At 34.8% G+C, this 20,329-nt stretch overlaps 1 protein-coding gene across 1 annotated transcript; it reads right to left on the bottom strand.

The window, feature by feature from the left end:
• Positions 1 to 482: 482 nt before the first annotated feature.
• Positions 483 to 14,103, bottom strand: LOC143446906 (uncharacterized). The gene is made up of 19 exons (XM_076946765.1): positions 13,938 to 14,103; positions 12,232 to 12,609; positions 11,828 to 12,019; positions 11,565 to 11,722; positions 11,366 to 11,498; positions 7,207 to 7,506; positions 6,834 to 7,106; positions 5,736 to 6,041; positions 5,354 to 5,629; positions 4,613 to 4,732; positions 4,081 to 4,160; positions 3,293 to 3,539; positions 3,021 to 3,077; positions 2,758 to 2,801; positions 2,597 to 2,645; positions 2,180 to 2,226; positions 2,067 to 2,100; positions 1,770 to 1,915; positions 483 to 1,653 (listed from the first exon to the last, which is right to left on the bottom strand). Exons 1-19 carry the CDS (start codon positions 13,981 to 13,983, stop codon positions 1,594 to 1,596), a joined length of 2,946 nt encoding a protein of 981 aa, XP_076802880.1. The 5' UTR covers positions 13,984 to 14,103; the 3' UTR covers positions 483 to 1,593.
• Between the last annotated feature and the right edge of the window lie 6,226 nt (positions 14,104 to 20,329).

The following is a 20,329-nucleotide window of genomic DNA, read 5'->3' on the forward strand; positions in this document are numbered from 1 at the left end:
CGGCATTTAGATTCAACCATTTAGAAAAAAACTCTTAAATGCTTTATTATTACATAAGACTTACACTTATCAAAAACTTGACAAAGTGGACGAACTCTTCGGTATACGTTATTTAAACAAGGTCGCCACTTAGATCTAGGACTAGCTTTATTTTTGCAAAACCTTATTGCGTCACAACTTAAATTCTTCAGAAGATAATTTCGCAGCAATTTAAACAATCAACAATGAAAAGACTTACGGAATGAATGAACTTACTGACATAAAAGCAATCAAACTAAGTTCAATTAAAAGTTATTTATAGCTTTAATTCATAAAAATTAATATCTTTATGCAATGATTGCACGTAATACTTATAAAAAACTTAATACTTGAATATTAAAATGAAATTATGTTGATAAAAACTTAATTCATTATTTCGATATTATTCATAGAGAGCATAAACAAAAGCATAATGCTAAACGCTGTTAGATCACAATAGAAAACACACAATATTAATTACTAATTAATTAATAGACGGAAAATAGAAAAAGTTGTGAAGTACAATGGCCCTGTAGCAATGAACACGACCACTACAAACACAGCGATAAAATGAAATAACCTGCCGCAATAGTGGCACAAGACCAGTAAAAACACGTCCAAAAAACAATGTAAGTGCTATTTCCTTATTATAAACCAGCGGTTCCCAACCTTTTTTGCAGCTCGTACCCCTTAGTTAGGTCAGAACATTCATTGTACCACCAAAAAGATTCTGATGGAATTTTTCTTTATATATTGCTAAATTAAATTCCTTTTATAGCTCAATTAAACGTTAAACCGGTATTTCACACAAAAATCATAATTTGTGGCTCAAGGATCTTCGTACCCCCAAGGGGTACGAGTACCATTAGTTGGGAACCCCTGTTATAAACGATATACGCAGTCATATAACTTTCAGCAACTACAGTGGCATGCAAAAGGTTGAGATGCTGAACAGTGAAGGATTTTCACTTTGGCTGGTTATGGCAATCATTGTATGCACGTTGGAATGTTAGGTTTAAAAAGGTATTTCTGCACTATTTATCTATTACATCACAATACATTGATGGTACCAGGCCAAGTAAGATAGCGGTTTACTATCTGGCGTTTATGGGTGGTTTCGGAAAGATGCCAAAAATATAAAGAATCGCTATTAAAAGTTTCTATGGTTTGTTTCAGCAAAATAAAATTTTAATGTTTTGACAAAAATGTTTAAGTAAAAATGCATGAGATGAAATGCATGAAGTATTCCGCGTAACGCGAATACAAACTATATGAAACACAAAAGTAGTCGCTGATTGAAAACATTTGGGATAAAATGGAAACAGTTCACAGGATGAACTTCATAGTCCACAACTGCAATGTAGCAATTTAAAAAACAAACAAGGACAGATAAAGGGGTATTAGACAAAACAATCAATGCAGCATTTATCGGAAAATATTTCCAAGAATTTTGTAACGAAAACTACCGACTTTAAAATTAAAATCTCAACGTGGTTTATATTATACAAGCTATCTATGACACAACAAACAAGATACAGAAATAATAGAAGTATGTAAGTTTTTGCAAATCAATTTCTATGAGTTGCTGATTTCATCATAAGGCCCTTCAACATTTTCATATCTTCTTGAGCCGTTCTGTTGTTCATGATTGTGAAACAAAGTTTAATAGAAGTATAATTTTGAAATCATATTTTTACTTCAGGTTTGATTTTTTTGAATTAGTTCAACGACTTCAGTTTAATTTTCCTCACCTCAGTATGAGCACTTGGAGTAGTGATGACGTCATCATAAGCACCTTCAATGTTCTCATATCTTTTGGAACTACTTGATGCATTTCCTTGATTGTTCGACTGAGCACTGGATTCTTCCCCATTCAAGACAACGTAACCTGCATTGTCTGCATAATAAAGTTTTCAGTTGGTCAAACTTTACTTTAGTTTGATGTTATTTCTATGAGACAGTATTTGTTACCTCCACAATAAACATCATACTGTGGTATTAAGCTGTTATTTGTATAACTCATAAAAATTGTAAATAAGGTAATTTACCAGTTTCCAGCTGAGAATTAGAAGCTCTGTTTCTCTGCAAAATCAAACAAAGTAAGATTCAAGCAGTTGCAATCAATGCTGCTGAGTAATATTTAAAATAAAACAGGAATTACCAAGTGACCAGTTGTGCTTCCATTAACCGCAAGATATCCATTTTCATCTGCAGATTTATAAACATAAAAAATAGTTTATAATTCTTACAAAAACAGTCATGAAGATTACGAAACTCGTTAACCTTTGTCATGTTACTATTCAATTCAAAATGAAAAATTTACTCCAGCTTTTGAATAAATGACGCAAATATGAGAAAGGTTGCAAAATTGCAATTTGCAATTCGCAATTCAAATTTGCAATTCCTGCAAAAACAATCATGAAGATTTTGAAACTCATAAATCTATGCAACGTAACTGTTTACTTTCCTGATTTGAATAGATGACAATAATTCACTTGAAAATTCTTCATGGAAAAATTTCGTGTTACTTAATATTTCTATAGAACAATCAGTCAGAGCAAATATTATGAGGTCATACCTTCAGCTGGACCAACTACTTCATAATTCCTTTGGTTATCTGAGTTAATCTGCGATCATTTATAACTTTAATTAGATTTCAAAACAAATGAAGCCATTCAATGTATAATAAATTGTTACAATAAACATTTCCATTATAATATGTACAAAAATTTTGATTACTTGGGTTGAATTATTTGCATCAACATCAATGTAACCAGGTTGATCTAGAAAAATGAACAATGTTTATAAGTAACATGAGCATATGCATATATAAAACGTAACTTCCAACATTAACTAGACTGAAATACAAATAAAAACACGAACAAATTGAGCAAATCTTGATTAAATAGCTTTGAAAACAAATGAATATTTTTGACACCATTTCATGAAAACATATCCAAAGTTATTTGAAGCATCAGTTTTGGCCTAAAGAATAATGGCACCTGTCAATACGTGGTTGCCACTGACAGTAGGATACATTTCATTAGACTGACTTCCATCTGTGTAAATACCAAGAATACAGTGAAAGGAATTTATAAACTAACGAAAAAAAGTTTTTTAAAACATTGACCAAAAACAACGTACATTTAAGATAGTCACAAACTGCAAATGGAGATAAAATAAAAACAATTTTTGAATATAAATATAAAAACCTAAGTTCAAAAAATGTCAGTTTCAACAAAATATTCAAACAAATCCAAAAAAATAAACCAACTTTTCTTCTGAGGTCCACTTCTCCATCTATAAACACCATAACCAGCTGCACATAAGATGACCACCACAACACCAGCAATAATCCCAGCAATTGCACCAGTGGAGAGACCAGGAGTACCTGGTGGTTCCCCATTGCCATCTGTATTGTCGACAACTTCAATGTGAAAGAGTAAAACACTATTCGAGAATAAACTTCCACTTGAAGATTTCACGGTGAGCTCGTATCTTCCATTGTCTGAATTTGTTACCTGTAGCGATTATAGTATTTTTATTTTGATGTCATTAACGTGACGACCAGCAGTAATCTATGAGTTGGAATTGTAAGTGCTGCAGATGATAGCTTGCTTCAGGTCAAAGCCTTTCGTTAACTACTGTTAGGAAAGGCTATATATTTATTAGTGCACAGCTCAAGTCAGTTAGTTACCAATTATTAATTAAATTATCAATGCACACTTTTTTTCATGAAAAGACTGATTACAGTATTGTTAAACTGATGCAGTAAATTTAATAAAAGTAGAAATTTGTAATGAATTTAATAATTAATTTAGCTCTAAGCCAATAACCCTGCAATGTAAGTTAAATTTGTAATTCCTTTGTTACGTCAACAATAAACTTACAGAGTAGACTTATTTCCTATGGCTACCCCAGAATTTTACCCCGAGTTTCCTAGCAAACGTAGTCCATAAGAACAACAAAATTTTATTTCATAAGTTTTAATAAATTAATTCAACTGTATTCGTACATATTCGTTGGTTTACAAGATTTTGCAAAAGTTATGTCATTGCTTACTTGTGCTCTAATGAATGTGAAAGTTTGTTGATCACCAGTTGATTCTATAGTCATTGAACCGTCACCTGCCACCAATGATCCTGGTGAATAAATCGGTCAAATTAACTAATAACATGAGACCAGTACTAACGGCATAGTGCTAAACTACTTAGAAGTTGCTTTGGTGATGTCGCCTCCAGACTCAAAATGTTGATTATTACAGCAAAGCGTAAATCAAAACTTTCAATACTGTCTTCATAACTATTTGACTAATTTTTAGAAAATTTGTATTTTGGTTTTTCTGTAAAAAAGGTTTCAAGTTAAGCAATAACTTTTTTGCTTAGTGGTTTAAGAGTAAATTAAAAAAGCCCTTGATTTTGAGGTATTTCAACCTGTGAGATCCTAAAAAGCATAATCTTTAAACTCAAGATAACTTTATAATAAAGACCTGTTCAACACATCAAAGTACTGTAAGTACAGGTCGCAAATAGCTCTTGTTGAGTTCACCACATACTGATAAATAAATGACCATAGAAATCAAGTCAAAATTTACCATTTTTGCTCAATGATACAAATTGGGAGTTTGGATTTGAGAAAAACACAACAGAGCAAATTCCAGTTTCATTCAAATTCCAGTTACATGTTGGAATTTTATCATCCTGTGTTGCAGCGTCTGGAAATACAAACATTAGTTTTATTGGGCAAGATCATCAAAATTTAGATATGTAAAACAGGTTTATGTTAAAAATCTGGTTTATAAAACATAGTTACTTTTGCAAGCTATTACAGTGAAATTAGCCCATTAAAAAGTTAAAATCTTTTTTAATAAAAAGTTTAAAACATCTACTTCATTGTATAAAAGCATGCACATGTAAAATTAAATGTTCATTGCATATGCTACACATTGATATAATTAATGTAAAGGTAAATATGCATCTAATTTGATTTTCTAAACATCACTCATTCAAACCAATTACAAAGCAACCCATGGATAGAAAATGTACAGGTTTAATAAAAGCAAATGCCAGTGAAACATCAGCAATAATTATCAAAAAGCTTTAATAATCAAAATGTACAAAAAACAACTTCAATTTATTTTGTTCTATTTAAATAGTCTTTAAAGAAATGATTCCAGTTGTATCGCTACAACTGTTATGCATGTAAATTCCAAGTTCATACAACAGGGAAAGAAATATATCATACTCAATTAAACTTCCAATTAATGAACAGTGAACAATTCAAACGTTACAGCAACATCTTTTGACAAACATTATAAAACTTCATCAGAACTCACATATTACATTGAGGTAAATAGCTGCATTAAAGCTTCCAAATTGATCGCTTGTGATACAGATATAATCTCCAGAGTCATCATGTGTTACAGAGGAAAACAACTTTGAAGACTGAGATATCATTGTGTTGTCTGGTAGCTTTATGAGGTATGCGGTGCTCAATTCATTTTCATATGAAACACTGCAAGAGATCATGATGCTTTCTCCAAGATAAGTTGTTGAGTTGATGCTGCCGTCATTTGTAATATTGCTGCCAGTGACATTGAACTGAACTTGTCCTGAAAAAAAATTAACAACTTTAGGCAAGATCAAAAACCAGCATAACACAAAACTCAGCACAGCACAGCAAACACAACACAGCGAAACACCTTTCGTTGCACTCACTCTCAGCTGGAATCACATCAACAGTTTGCTCTGCACTTGATATATTGCCAACTACATTCTCAGCAGCACAAGTCACATTGCTTGATGCATTGAGATCAACACTGATAAGACAACCACCATCTGAGGTGAGTGTCTGGCATCTTGAATCTGAGCACAGTTGCCAACTACAAGTTGCTGGTGGGTTTGCATCACTTGGAATGCAATTCATTGTGAGGTTTTGATCTGATCTTAGCAGGTAGTTGCTTTCTGATGATTCAATCACGTACTGCGATATCTCTATTGTGTTAACGACTGATGAAGAGAGATCTAAAGATGTAAAACGATTTTTATAAAAAATGAACTTTCTTGGCATAACATTTTTCACGTATAACAAATTAAATAATATTAAAATTTAACAAATAAAGCAAAGCAACAACTGAATGTGAATTAGCAATTAATAACGAAAGCAGAATTATGAAATTTACCTGATGCAAACAACAACAACAAAAGCAAAAATATTAGCATAACTTGCTAAAAAGCAACTGACAAACACATGCTGCTAATCTGAGAACTACCAAAGTAATAATCACAACAATTTAATGTTAAGTTTTATTTTGATGTGACATTTGTAGCTTGCATAACAGACAGCACAAACATAACTGTGACAAACATACATAGTATGTATTTTCAAATCAAACTTATTTTTTTAAATTTCTGGTTGATAAATCTTGCACACTTACATAGGCAGTCTTGAAATAGTCCTTCCATAATTAAATACAAAGTCACTCAAAACACAATATGTGCCACAAACTGTGCATATGTGATTTAATAAGGTATAACAACAAAAACAAAATATTGGTATATGTTTAGCCACAGATATAATAAATAACCACAGTGTAAGAAGCACAGAACGAATTCATTAAAAGCGGACAACAAGTTAACTACCACTTTTTATGCAAAAGTGAGTTTCATTATCATGATAGTTGATTAAATAGTTCATTGGATTATCCGGTTTGAATTTGATAATAATCAGACGAAATTCTCAAACATCAATTGACAAATTAAATCATTCACAAAATGATCATAGCAAACACATGCAATCAACAACTGCTTACTCACACAATACATCAAGATATATTGATGAGCTATAACTTCCAAAGCTATCCACGGTTGTGCAGGAATAATTCCCAGTATTGGAAGGTTTTACAGGTTTCAAATCAAAGGACTGTTCACTATTGAGCTTCTTATCAGAAACTTTTAACTCGTATGTTGTGTTAAGCTGATCACTGAAAGCAATGTTGCAACTAAAAGTAACATTTTCTCCAGAATATGAAGCTACTCCTTCTCCAGTGTTTGTGATGTTGCTACCAGTCACATTGAATTCAAAATTCCCTGAAACAGTAGAACATCAACTTCCTAAACGTTTTGCCATATATTGATATCACAAAGTCTTTTTCAACTGTAGAACTGATCACTACGAGAAATTACTCACTTTGTGCTGGGACCACAGTGATGGTTTCATTATTACTTGACCTGGAACCAACTTCATTTCCAGCAGTGCAGGAGACCAGACTTGATTGGTCAATTTCATAACTTATGCTGCAACCGCTGACTGTGCTGACTATGTTTGACTGAGTCATATGAAATGTGAAGTTACAGTTTGCAGGTGGATTTGCTTCACCATATATGCACTGCATGGTGAGATTTTCATCTGATCTCAAAAGATATCCTTCTTTTGCAACTATTGTGTATTGAGAAAGCTCAACTTTGCTGACAACTGTGTCAGGTTCATCTGTCAATTTGAAAAATGATGCATTATAATTAATTCAAAACAAACATAAAAAACAATAAAATCAATGTCTTTCTGAGAAGTTTTTAATTGTCTTCAATTTTTCATGTTTTTTTTTCCTAATTTGGAGAACCTGCAATGTAGAAAGAGAAAAAATTTATGTTAAACTTTACACAGTTGCAATCAAGGCAACGAGTAATCATATTCATCGTACTCTAAACATTTGCCCTTTTTATGATAAAAAAAGGAAAAATTTAAAAAATGGTAGAACCAAGTTGCAAAATCTTTCATGAAAGCTTAATTGTCTGTCACAAACTTATAAACTTATCAACAAGTCCACATGAAGTTTATTTTCAACAGTGATAAATACTATAATGTCATCGAATTATACTGTATTGTCGCTTCTGTGTATCTGATATAGTCACCAGTCATACTAAGCCTTTAGCTGGAGATGGTCAGCACATCAAGTAAAATGGCTCTGACTTGTAGTGCGTGACAACTTTATAGTTTATGTTTGAGCTGGGTACGCAGTGACTATTTTGTACTCAATAACTATACACTCTGTTTGTAATCATCCAAATTTATGAATCTTATTAATTTGTTAAAAGCACAGCCCTATGAAAATAAAACCTGATTTATTTTCTCCCGTATTTATGTTGGTCTAAGCAAGCCACAACAGTCTTGTATTTTGACTGAATTGTTTAAGTCTGAAGATCTTGATATCTTACCTCCTGTACCTGAAGCCTCTGGTACCCTCAAATATTGGCTGTCACTGCTTTTGCAAAAAATTTTTTAACTCAACATATTTGTGACAATTCAGAAGCAACACTGAGAAAAAATGACTTTGTCATAAATCTCTAATTGCCCATTACCTATTCTTATATAGAAAAGTGTGCTACCGAAAACAAGGCCTTGAACGCTTTACAAAGTATCAAAAAAACTGAAATTTTGCAAAAAAAACAAAAAGTATGTTGTTGCCTACCATCTTCTTTAACGTATTCGCAAATGAACGGGGAAAAAATTGCATGTATCCAAGGGATGCAAAAACAAAACTAAAACAACAAAGAACCAAAGTGATGGTTTCATCATTGCTTGACTTGCAACCAATTACATTTCCTGCAGTGCAAGAGACCAGACTTGATTGAGCAAGATCATAAATTTTATTGCAACCACTAACTCAGCTGACTGTTTTTGAATGAGTCATGTCAAAATTTTGCAGAGCACAAAAATAGAACACAAATAGAGGTTTTTTCCTATGCAAGGGCAGCTTTTCACAAAAAGTTCCAGTCATCTTAAAACTTAGCACCATAGTGAAACTAAGGTATCTTTTTTGAATGAAGTTATCTTTGTTTAAATTTAACAAACACTTTTCACAAAAAGTTCCGGCATCCAGGCAGGATAGCGACTGTCAAAACAGCAACTGTCATAATGGTGACTTCATAATAGCGACGTAATCAAGTGAGCGACATTCCAAACAGCGATTGTCTAAATGCCGACCGCATTAAAACAGCGACTGTTATGATAGCGACTTAACAGGCGACAGCCATTGTTTCCCGTACATATGTGGAGTGTGAAAGCCAGACAAGATGCGGGACTGCCACGAACCAACAACCAGCTAGAGAGTTGGCACAATGCGTTTCAGGGATCAACGGAAACTCATCATCCTTCCATCTTTCGATTCATCGAAGCTTTAAGACGGGAGGAAGCCCTTCAACGGGCAAACCGAACCCAGCTACTACAAGGCAGAGACCTGACTCAGCGAATGAAAAGATACGTGACAATGAATACACGAATCACTGTTGTACAGCAAAATCGAGGCCAGTATGATCTGCGGCAGTTCCTTCGAGCCCTTGCTCGCAATTTAGAAATAAACGTGTCTTGATTTTTATTGCATTTTTATTTTATTTTATTGCTTTTTAAATCATGTGACTTCATGTGACTATGGATAGTCCAAATAAAATGTTGTTTTAAAGTCCCTTTTGGTTTCAATCTTTCACTACGCAGTATTTGCCTGTTTCTGCGTGCATACGTGTGTAGAGAGGTGTGGGGGATGGAAGTGCGTGTGCGCGTAAGCCTTGGATTTAATAAAAGAAGTGAGGTCGCTGTTGTGGCAGTCGCTGTTTTAAATGAATCGCTGTCGTGTAGTCGCTCTATTGACAGTCGCTGTTTTAAATGAATCGCTGTCGTGTGGTCGCTCTATTGATAGTCGTTGTTCTGACAGTCGCTGTTTGGAACCCGAGCCAAAAGTTCCAGTCCTCTTAAAACATAGCACCATAGTGAAACTAAGTTATCTTTTTAAATGAATCTTTGTTTAAATTTAACGAACACTTTTCGGAAGTTGCTGCACATGTTGGTGATTCACAGGTGCAAGAATTCTCCTCATAAACATCTAACATGACCGATATTTCTTGTAATAAATTGAAAAATGTGTTGGAACTTGGAACAATCACCATCTATGTTGCTACCAACTGTCTTTTTCTTAAGGCAAAGGCAGGCTGCTCCCATGCTTCCAGTGCAGCTGTCAATGTGATATTAATTACAGTTGTTGTAAAATTCTTATCCATTTATCCTCAGCAAAATGCAGGAAAGACTGGGTCGAGGATCAGTAACAAGAAGATCAAGATATTGAAGATAGGCAACTACAGTAATCCAACAACTGAGGTCAAGGCTAATCAACAAGAATTACGGGAAGAAGTAGAAGATGGCAACTTTTCACAAAAAGTTCCGTTCATCTTAAAACATAGCACCATAGGAACTAAGTTATCTTTTTTAAATGAGTTTTTCATCTTTGTTTAAATGCATCTTACTCCAAAGTTGCATAGAATTTAACAAAGACTTTACGGAAGTTGGTGCACATGTTGGTGAGTCACGGGTGCAAAAATTCTCCTCATAAACATCTAACATGACCGCTGTTTCTTGTAATAATTTGAAATATGTGTTGGAATAATCAATCAAATGAGGTCAAGAACTACTGGAAGAAGTTGACTTGTAGACTTATCTTGGTACAGCACTGGCAATATTGAAGACATCTGATATAGGTTAGCACTTAAAGAAAATTCATAAAAAAAAATGCCTATTTCTAACCCGCCTTGTCGTTATGTGGAATAGGTATTCATATGAACTTAATTAAGTACTTAATGGCAGGCAGGTAAAATTCTCCTGGCATGATTAGATCAAGAACAAATAGATTTTAAGAATAGCGAAGTCATAAAACTTGAAGACATTATCACGAAGTGCCGATTACGCCAAAATGGTCACATATTTTGCTTACATGAGTAACACCCTATAACTATAGCAATAACTTGGATGCTATTTGGTGAAAAGTGAAAGATCAGTCTACCAAAGATTAACTGGCCATGGTAACTAAACAAACAGATGGATGGACAACAAAATCAGCTGGACTAATTGCAAAAGAACTGCAAAATGTTGTGGGTGATAGAGGAAACTTGTCAAATTATTGTCCAACTGGTAAAGGAGGCCCTAAGCCCAAGTACACTTTGAAAGATTACCAAGAAAGAACAGTTAATGTTAGACAAAGTTAGACGGAGTTAGAAAGTTAGACAGAGTTAGTTAGATACATAAAAAAGTTAATGTTTCACATTTAATTAGCCAGTTAAACATTTAATGTAGATTATTACCTAAACCAATAATTTCTGTTTGGCTTGTTAAACCAATTTTAGAATTTTCAACAAGTTATGAATTTTGTGCATATATTTGTCTACAGTTGGCAAAATTATTACTGCCATGCTATCAATTTTGTTCTGCTCATTTCTTGTCCGTTTACAGCATTGTATTTATAGTTGGTAAAATCTAATGTAAAATTAAATAATATCATTTTTATCCTGAAACATCTTTTACTCACATAATACGTCCAGTGTATATTCTGATGATCTTCCGCTTGCTAGATAGACATCAATATAAGGAGTGACAGCCTGACATGAGACTACTTTGTTGTTGTCAGTTCTTTGCAATGAAGACAATATGAATGGTTCTCCCTTTGTAAAGTTGTTGTCATATTACAAAAATAGACATGTAAATTCAAGGTCAAAAAATTGATTCACCTGTGTCCTATTGTAGCTCTTTCCTCCAATATAGAATCGAGAAGTATTTCCTTCAGGAATGACATCATTGTAATTACAAGTCAGATTCAAATCATCTCCTTTAACCACAGTCAGTTTATTGCCATCAATTAAACTGCTTGCAAGGGATACATTGGGTGCTGGATAAAAAACAATGCCACGTTGAGCAATGACTGTAAACAGCTTTCATTACTTAGGGCTAGCTTATTATTTGAACGTTTTTGACAACAAAAATAATTACAAACCTGTCCAACATTGCAGAGTATCTTGACCACTCCATTCTGCTGAAGCCAGACAAGTGGTGTCACTAGATGTCAGCATTGTACCATTTGAGTAAAACAAGTCTCCTCCGTTAGGACAAGCAAATGTTCCTGATGAGTTGAATATCCTGGAAGTTGCATCCACAATAACATCATATGGAAGTGAGGACTTGCAATCTGCGGCAAATTGCACATCTATTAGTATTAACTGTATAAAGTAGCGTAATTAATTAAGCCTACTTTATATTACAATGTTAGTGCAATTTTTTTGGCCATGCATGCATGATATATTCATCATGGCTACTGTTTGACCTCGTATTATGCCAGTTTCTAGAAAACTCTGAGTTGCGTTTAAAATTCAGTCATTTACATAAATTTTAAACACATACCTTGCACAGTTCTATTGATAGGACCAGGTGTGGTTGCAGTCGAACATCTCATTTCAATATTTATATCCCCAGCAACAAGTGGTTGAGTGATTGTCAGTGTTGTTATTGTGTAATTTGTTCCATCAATTGTTTGTTCAGTGCAAGTGATGCTGTCATATGTGCCTTGTGATGGAGCAACACATCCACCAAATAATGCTGAGTAAAACTGAGCACCACTTCCACTGTCCAGCTCTCCTCCATAGAACCAAAAACATGCTTCAATTTTTGATGTTGGTATTGGAAACTGAGCGGTTACAATGAGATTGTTGAAAGCAGTTGCCAATGGATTGTACGGAGGATCAGTGCTGATTGTTGTGATTGCTGCTGCCTTCAAAACACCTGGTTAAAATTATTTCGCAAAATTAGGATTTCTCGCTTCTTGATTTCTTTACATGGTTTTAACCGTACTTCATTTAAAATTCATTTTAGCTGCTGGTTTACTTAGGCATTTTACTTTACGAAGCAGGGACTTAGTGGAGGGTGCGATTAACACTCGTCTCAAACAGTCAGTCAGTTCAAAGGATAAAGGTGATTACCGGCCCTGAATGGCTCTGGGGCAAGGATGGGTTTAAAGGGAGGGCAGGTCCAAAAACAAGTTGGCTTTAAATCAAAGAGCGGTTTCCAGTAAATATACTGGTGAAAAAGTTTTTAATAATGTGTAGTGCTTAGACAATTATTGTGAAAATTGTGTTGCAAATTTGGTTTCCTATTATGGTGATTATGAACTATGATTGTCATTATAACAGACAACTGGTTGACACTGACTTTTGTTTCGGGATGAAGACCAGGCCTGAACAACAGGCGAATGGAAGATGATGAAGAGGTGATTATGAAATTACAATGTAAAAACAATATGCTTGATGACTGCAGATTGTATTAGGTATGATAGGCTAGCTAACTCGTTTGGGATAGAATACGTTTCCATAGATAGGTGATTAGTAGCAAGTAGTGTTTATTTTCATTGTAAGAATGTCACCGGCGACGGTACATAAATTTGTAAAGCATTTTGTTTTACTACAGTTACCAGTACCAGACTATGATAAAGTCAGCAGCACAGAAATGTAGGATAGCTTTTACATTAACCAGTACAAATAAATCAACAGTAAGCTACATTAGGCTTATTCAATGCAAAATATTCCTGTTGTACACTTAAGTATGCTATAATTACACCTATTTCCGTTTACTTGTCGGCCACAGGAAAAATTCTATCCATATTTGATCCAAACACCCAAATCATACCAATTGTTTCTTTAACTGTGGCTTAACAAGAACTGCCATCTTCATCATAATTAAGTGGTGAATTCGTGTTTTTTGCCATTTATTTATGATAATAACTACTTAACCACTACATATTATTAACAATCCATTATCCAATATATTTCCCGATATTTACTCTTTGAATTTAGGCCAACTTATTTATTGCCATTAAAGACTTAACTTGGAACTATCGATTACCCACCTTGTATCAAAACCAAACTATCCTTAAAATTTACAATGATTACAGCATATAACAGGATCTTTAGCAACATTGAACGATTATATAAGATGCGATGTAAATAATGTTGCGATGATGCTTTTGCGATGTTGCAAACAAACAAATTCTCATAAAAAAGAAACCTACTTGACAAGGCAACAATTTCAACAAACATGCAAACAAATGTACAAACCATATATAATTATCAGCAGACAATTAAGATCCAAGCCCAACCTCATGGCTTCTCCTTTAGATGGACAACTTTGTTATGAGCAGATATTAAGTTCTTGATTTTCAGTGGTTAATAAAACTTAAAATACGCAAAAGTTATTCAATAATGAACTGCTATTGCCTATATATAAAATTTAATCTAAAAAATGCATGATGGAAACTACTGAAAATAATGTGGTACACTAAACAAAAAATGCTAAACTCTGAATGAAATGAAAACGTCTTGCTTGGAATCAAAATATTATTCTCTTAAATAGTAGGCCTACTGTCTGCAAAACTCCTGAATGGCAGCCATTTACTAAATTTCAATACATCTTCCCAAAACCCCTAAAGTAATCTAAAATTAAAAACTTAAAGTAATCAATAAGAGTAACAAGTACTGGGACTGAATTTTATTCGATGAAATAAGAAATTTGATGCTTTTATTCTAAAAGTACCAACAGTATCGATATTGGTACTGAAAAAGTATTGTAGTACAGTAATTTGGTACTATAGTACAGCTGTATGACACAAATCTGCTAATAAAGCAGCTGGAAGACTAACGTATGCTTGTACGACAAAAACGCAAGTTTCATAACCAGTCCTATAGGGGTGATACATTAGCTATGAGGTCAGTCTTTAGAAAAAACAATCTTCAACCTCATTCCACATCCTGCTCTGTAACAAAAATGACAACAGCCAACAAGTTGGCATCTGAAAAATTGGGTGTTTGTTGTAATATGCGTCGAAAGTGTTAGCCTTGCCCCACAGTGGAAACTGTGGTACCTGCACGCATGAGATTCATCAAAGTGTGCGCCAAACTTTTTCATTTTTACGCCAATTTATTACAAACAAACAAAGAAAAACAGTTTGTTTGAAGGTGAAACTATAATTAAATAAAACTAAGAATTGAAGTTTCAGTGCACGATGAAATTTTCGATGAAAACACAACAACCTAACCAAGTATGGTCGTACACTACAGGCTATAAAGTGTGCAACTATTTCTGAAGAAAAGATAAACAACTTTTCAAAAAAATACAACTGGAAAATTCTTTAAAAATGTTTTCTCATGTCTTACTTACAAGAAAATCAAACAAAACACATTTCATTGTTTCACAGCGCTATCAATCGAAGGTTTTGGCTTGGGTAAAATTCCCTAATATAAAACAAATTTTTGTGAAGTTGAGTTTTAAGCTTTTGAACGTGGTAAGGAAAATGTTCAAAAACAAATTTTTGCCTAATTAGTTTTGGGTGATACAGAATTTGTTTAGTTTATGTAAAGCAAACTTCTTAAACAGGAGCAATGAGCATATTTATGCAAATTTAGATAATTTAAAGCTTTTCTACTCACCAATCACCATTCAGAATAAGAAAATGAAAATTGTTATGCTCGAGTGATTTTGATCCTATAGGCCACCAAGCCTGATGAGCTTTTTTCCACAATTTGGAAGGGGAGACCCACTCTCTCATATTCTGAATGATGAGTTAAAGATCTACCATTTTGGATAGGTCCAACATAGACACATGCTAATTTATATTTAACACATTTGTAATAATTAAACTTGATTAATTGAGGTTTGTGCTTAAAATATGACGAGGTAAGTTGTCAGGTTGCTCTGGTGAGTAGATCTGACTCCTGACTCCAAAAGGTTGCTGCTACAGTAATACGTCATCCTCACTCATATATTAAATAAGTTATAACCTTCTGAGCTCAACACTTTAATAGCATCACAGTCGAATCGCAGAAACAGTAGAAAAGAGCAAACGAACATGCAGTGAGAACAAATTTATCGGTTTTACACGGGAAGTAGCTTGAGGGCGCCAACCAGCGACAAAGTAAGAAGTACTAAATGGCCGTTACAGAAACTTCAGCTTTTCCGTTTGACCTTTTGAACTGCGTTGAGCTTAGTCAGTTACGAAGCTAGGCTAATAAGTTGTTCTAGCTACAAAGTTGACGTGACTGACTCCTGACTCCAAAAGGTTGCTGCTACAGTAATACGTCATCTTCCCTCATATATTTAATAAGTAATAACCGTCTGAGCTCAACACTTTAATGGCTTCAAAGTAGAATTGCAGGTACAGTAGCAAAGAGAATTGCAAACGAACACGCAGTGAAAAAAAATTACGATTTTACACGGGAAGTAGCTTGAGGGCGCCAGCCAGCGATAAACTAAGAGGTACTTAATGGCCGTTACAGAAAGTTCAGCTATTCTGTTTAACCTTTTTTGCCGAAGCGACAGACGAACTGTGTTGAGCTTAGTCAGTTATGAAGCTAGGCTAATAAGTTATTCTACCTACAAAGTTGACGTTGGTCTTGCAAAAGCAAATGACAAATAAAACTTTTTATTTCTCGTCATTGACTGTTTACAAACTGAAAGTTTAGCTAAATATTAACATTGCCTGAAAGATTAACTGTTCACCAGAATTACTGAACAGGAGCAAGTATCGTGAATGGCAAATACCAGCATTACAACGATCGTCCCACGGACAATAAGTAGCGAACATAAATCGTATGGGCCTAACCTTAGCTCTCGAAACACTCTCGTACTTACTACAGAATCGAACACCTCTGTTTCAATTCTTTAGTTTCAGTCATTATGTAACGTCAACAGTCTTTATAAACATAGAAGTGTACGGCTTACTGCAAACCACTTTCATTTTAAATGCCGTTTAAGTATGTTGACCAGATTTGCAGACTTATATTTTGAATAGAATCTACCTTCTTGTACAAACAAGGCCTCAGCATTCAGGTGTCGAGCCAATATCAGTCATATGCAATACATGAAAACTCGATGAAAACTATTATACGATGTTTCACAACAAACTCACAACGTTGAACAATTTCACTACGTTGAAATATTGGAAAACTAAAATATTAATGATTATTTGATTGATTAAAATACTAACTGAAATCCGTTTTACATTCCAACGGCATCTAAGTATTTGCTACAAGCAGTTGAGAACTATTTGAAAATCCTTCATTTATCAACAATCACCAACAAACACATCCAACAAATCTTCCAACATTCACCAAGCTACCTTCGTTTGTTTTGCTTTTTGACTAATTTGTAACATGATCAGTTCAGCCAGATAGCTTATACGCGTTTCAGCTCTGAGACAATTGCAGCTTATGTTTGATCACTTCCTTGTATAATATCTTTGTTTTTTTTCGCCTACACAACCCACGATTAAACTACACGACTGCACTTACAATAATAGGTGTCTTTATCAATAATAGTTTAAAAATGTAAAATATACGCAAAAGCAAAATTTTAAAAGCACTACCAAACGAAATTTTTTGATGAATTGCTAGGTTTCGTATTTAACAAGGTCATGAACTATTTTATATGTGCGGTGTGAAACGTGCAGGCAGTGAACTTGGCATGATACATGTTGCACTCAGTGACTCAGACACGACTTGGTTCGCGGTTTGGTCGCAGAATTTGTCACTCCCCACTTATGTCGAGTTGAACAATCTGAGGTTGGCAGGTTATTGTATATTGTGTTATCGATTAACTTGAACAAAGAGCTATTTGCTTTAGCCCGAGCGACTTTCAAGAGACGCCGATTTATTGTCTACAGCGCCTATTACGTATGGTCAGATCGCTGCTTTTAATATCCAAATGTATTTATTTGTCCAATATACTAGATCAGTGTTTCTCAACCTTTTTGGCCCACAGACTATTTTCCATTAGCATAAGTATTTGCGGACTCAGGTAATAGGAATAAAAAATAAGTTAGTTCAACACTTAAACAGTAACACAACACACACAAAAAGCAGAAGCAGTTTTTTTATTGGGCACATTTGCAATGTATGCTAAATCTCAATGAGAACCTTGAAAATTACGACCTTTGCTCAACCTGTCTCAGTGAGAACCTCGTCCCTGAACTTGTTTCAAAAGTTTGTCGGAATCAGGAATTATGGTCGTCAACGCACATCTGATATCGTCTTCTGGTTAAAGTTCATTCCGGTACTTGATTTTAACCAAAGCAAATGCTGAAAATCCAGCTTCACGTAAGTACATGTTACGTTGTTTTACGCTTGATTTGCATTTGCATGCAGTTTGTCTGCCTTCGCACGGAAGCGCTTGTCGACTTCTCGAGCATTTATCCAAGTAGCAGAGAAAGAAGCACGCACTGCTTTGTTGTGAGAGTAAACTAATCTTCCCAAGCGGTTGGGTGATCAAAGCGACTTCTCTTTACCTGATATTCTTTTTCTTTAAACACATCCAGGGGCTTGTTGACGAATTTTTCATGGTTTGGTTCTAGGTGTCCACGAAGTTTTGCTTCAGCTGTGTGCTAAGACTTTTAAGCACAACACACACTGTGGCCTAACTTCACCATTTACCTCGACCGAAGTAAATCCAAGCGTCAATTAATCATCATTATATGCAAACACCTGCTTTCGTTTTGCTATGACTACATATTACAATAAGTTTTAAAATATTTTAACTTTACGCCACCAACAATAGCTAATCTGGCTTCCTATGCACAGACATTTGCGAGCATAACATGTGTGACGTGCGCAGGTGAAATCGCATTGCGAGAGAAGGAAAGAAAGAAAAAAGGCGCTGACACTTGCGAACTCTTTTTAAAAAGAGAAAAAAGTATATCTTGCGACCCCTACTTTTTGAGGGGAAAAGCTGTCGCGAAAATTATGACCTTTGCCTAATTTAATTATATACGGTAAAATAATGGGCTTGCGGACTCACAAAAATCTTACGCGGACTCAAATGATTTCGTGGAGTCGGGGTTGAGAAACACTGCCCTAGAACATGTCAAAATGATGAGCAAAATTTAAGATTTAAAATTTAATTTCGCAATATAAAAGACCAAATATTTTATGTCCTATCTAGGTATTTCACTTTTTCTTAAGATCCTGTATATTCTTGTAAAAAGGTCGGGTCCGTACAAGCACTCATTAAGCATTTTCTTCTAAACAATGTTGATTTATTATAAAAAGAAGAAATGCTCCTGTACACGATTGCATTTAGTGTTGTCTGGATCCGGAGGTTGATTTTAAATGAAATGTATGACAAATTTTCAAGTAAAGTAAATATGTTTGTGTTTACAAAAGTTTAATGAAAACTTTGTTAAGTTGTTTAGTTCTAAGCCAAGGATTTGAAATTCAAATTAATCTGGGGGCCAGATGAAAAATTGCAAATCATCCCGAGGGCCGCAATACACAGTAGAAAGTCAATAAACATTAAGCACCAAACACATTAAACAAAAATAATTGAATGTAATCGGTGTTGTATTCATTTTTTGTTCTGGCCACTTAGCTGGCAGCGTTTAGCAACAACAAGGTCCTCGATAGTTGGTTTGAAATCATCAGATGAAACCAATCTCAGTGTAGCTCGCAAATGTTCATCAATGAACCGTGGTCTGAGCACAGACATGTTTACTTTCATGGATGAAAAAAATTCCTCACATGTAAAATACCTGATCCGCATGTTCCACATCTCGTCTCGGCGGAAACGTTGCACATAGGAACCTCATATATATGAATATCATGATCCCTCCCATCGTAAAAGACACCATGAGTCGGATAATTGTACCAGTTGCAAAGAGCAGAGGAGGGTTGATGACGTAAACTTGAATGACGTAATCATTGGGATAACTTCACACGACAGTACAACGAATTGGTTTAGGATAATTGCTCATTGGCAAAGAAAGCTTATGTCAGGCCACATTTTATATTTATTGGTGTCGCACATGAAAGCAACTGGCCTTTGATCCGTAAACAAAGTGAATTACCGACCCAGCTAGAAGTGATGATGATGGCGGTGGCTTCTTTCTCTATGGCTGGTTGGTGCCGCTCGTGTTGACGAAGTGTTCTAGAGTAAAATGAAGCTGGTTTATTTTTTTGCTTAAGATTTCCCGAAAATGCCACATCCGAAGCATCTGTTTCGATAATAATCGGAGCATTTTCCTCAATGTTTTGCAAGGCCGTTTGCGCCAGGTAGTGGTTTAGTTCGAAATACGCGTTTCTTGATACTTTGCTTAAAGGAAAGCTAGTGGCCTGGACCAAGGGCTGCACCTTATCAGAATATTTTGAGACTCATTGAGCATAATAACAAACATGTCCAAAGCTTTCCTCAAAGCCTTCAAGTCGTTGGGAAGAGGAAGTTGCATTACAGGCTCAACACGATTTGGATCTGGTTGAAGACGCCCTTGTTGATTCGGTAGCTCAACAAGTCAATGGAATCAGTAGAAAAAACACATTTGTCTTCATTAAAAGTTAAGTGGGCTTCTTCAGCCACCTCTAGGAACCTGCGTAAATTAATGTCATGTTCTTGCTGCGTATTATCGCTGATGCTAATATTGTCGAGTTAAACAAAAGTCCCGCGGCGATTGTTGGTTGATATAAGCTCG

Source organism: Clavelina lepadiformis, chromosome 2, assembly GCF_947623445.1.
Source record: "Clavelina lepadiformis chromosome 2, kaClaLepa1.1, whole genome shotgun sequence".
Classification (NCBI taxonomy): domain Eukaryota; kingdom Metazoa; phylum Chordata; class Ascidiacea; order Aplousobranchia; family Clavelinidae; genus Clavelina; species Clavelina lepadiformis.

Excerpts from the sequence above, each read along its gene's own strand:
- LOC143446906 (XM_076946765.1), bottom strand. The coding sequence starts at position 13,983 with ATGAGGTTGGGCTTGGATCTTAATTGTCTGCTGATAATTATATATG. Across the intron at positions 12,610-13,937 it reads TCTGCTGATAATTATATATG|GTGTTTTGAAGGCAGCAGCA; the intron begins GTTTGTACATTT and ends AATTTTAACCAG. Across the intron at positions 6,042-6,833 it reads AATATATCTTGATGTATTGT|ATCTCTCTTCATCAGTCGTT; the intron begins GTGAGTAAGCAG and ends TTACATCTTTAG.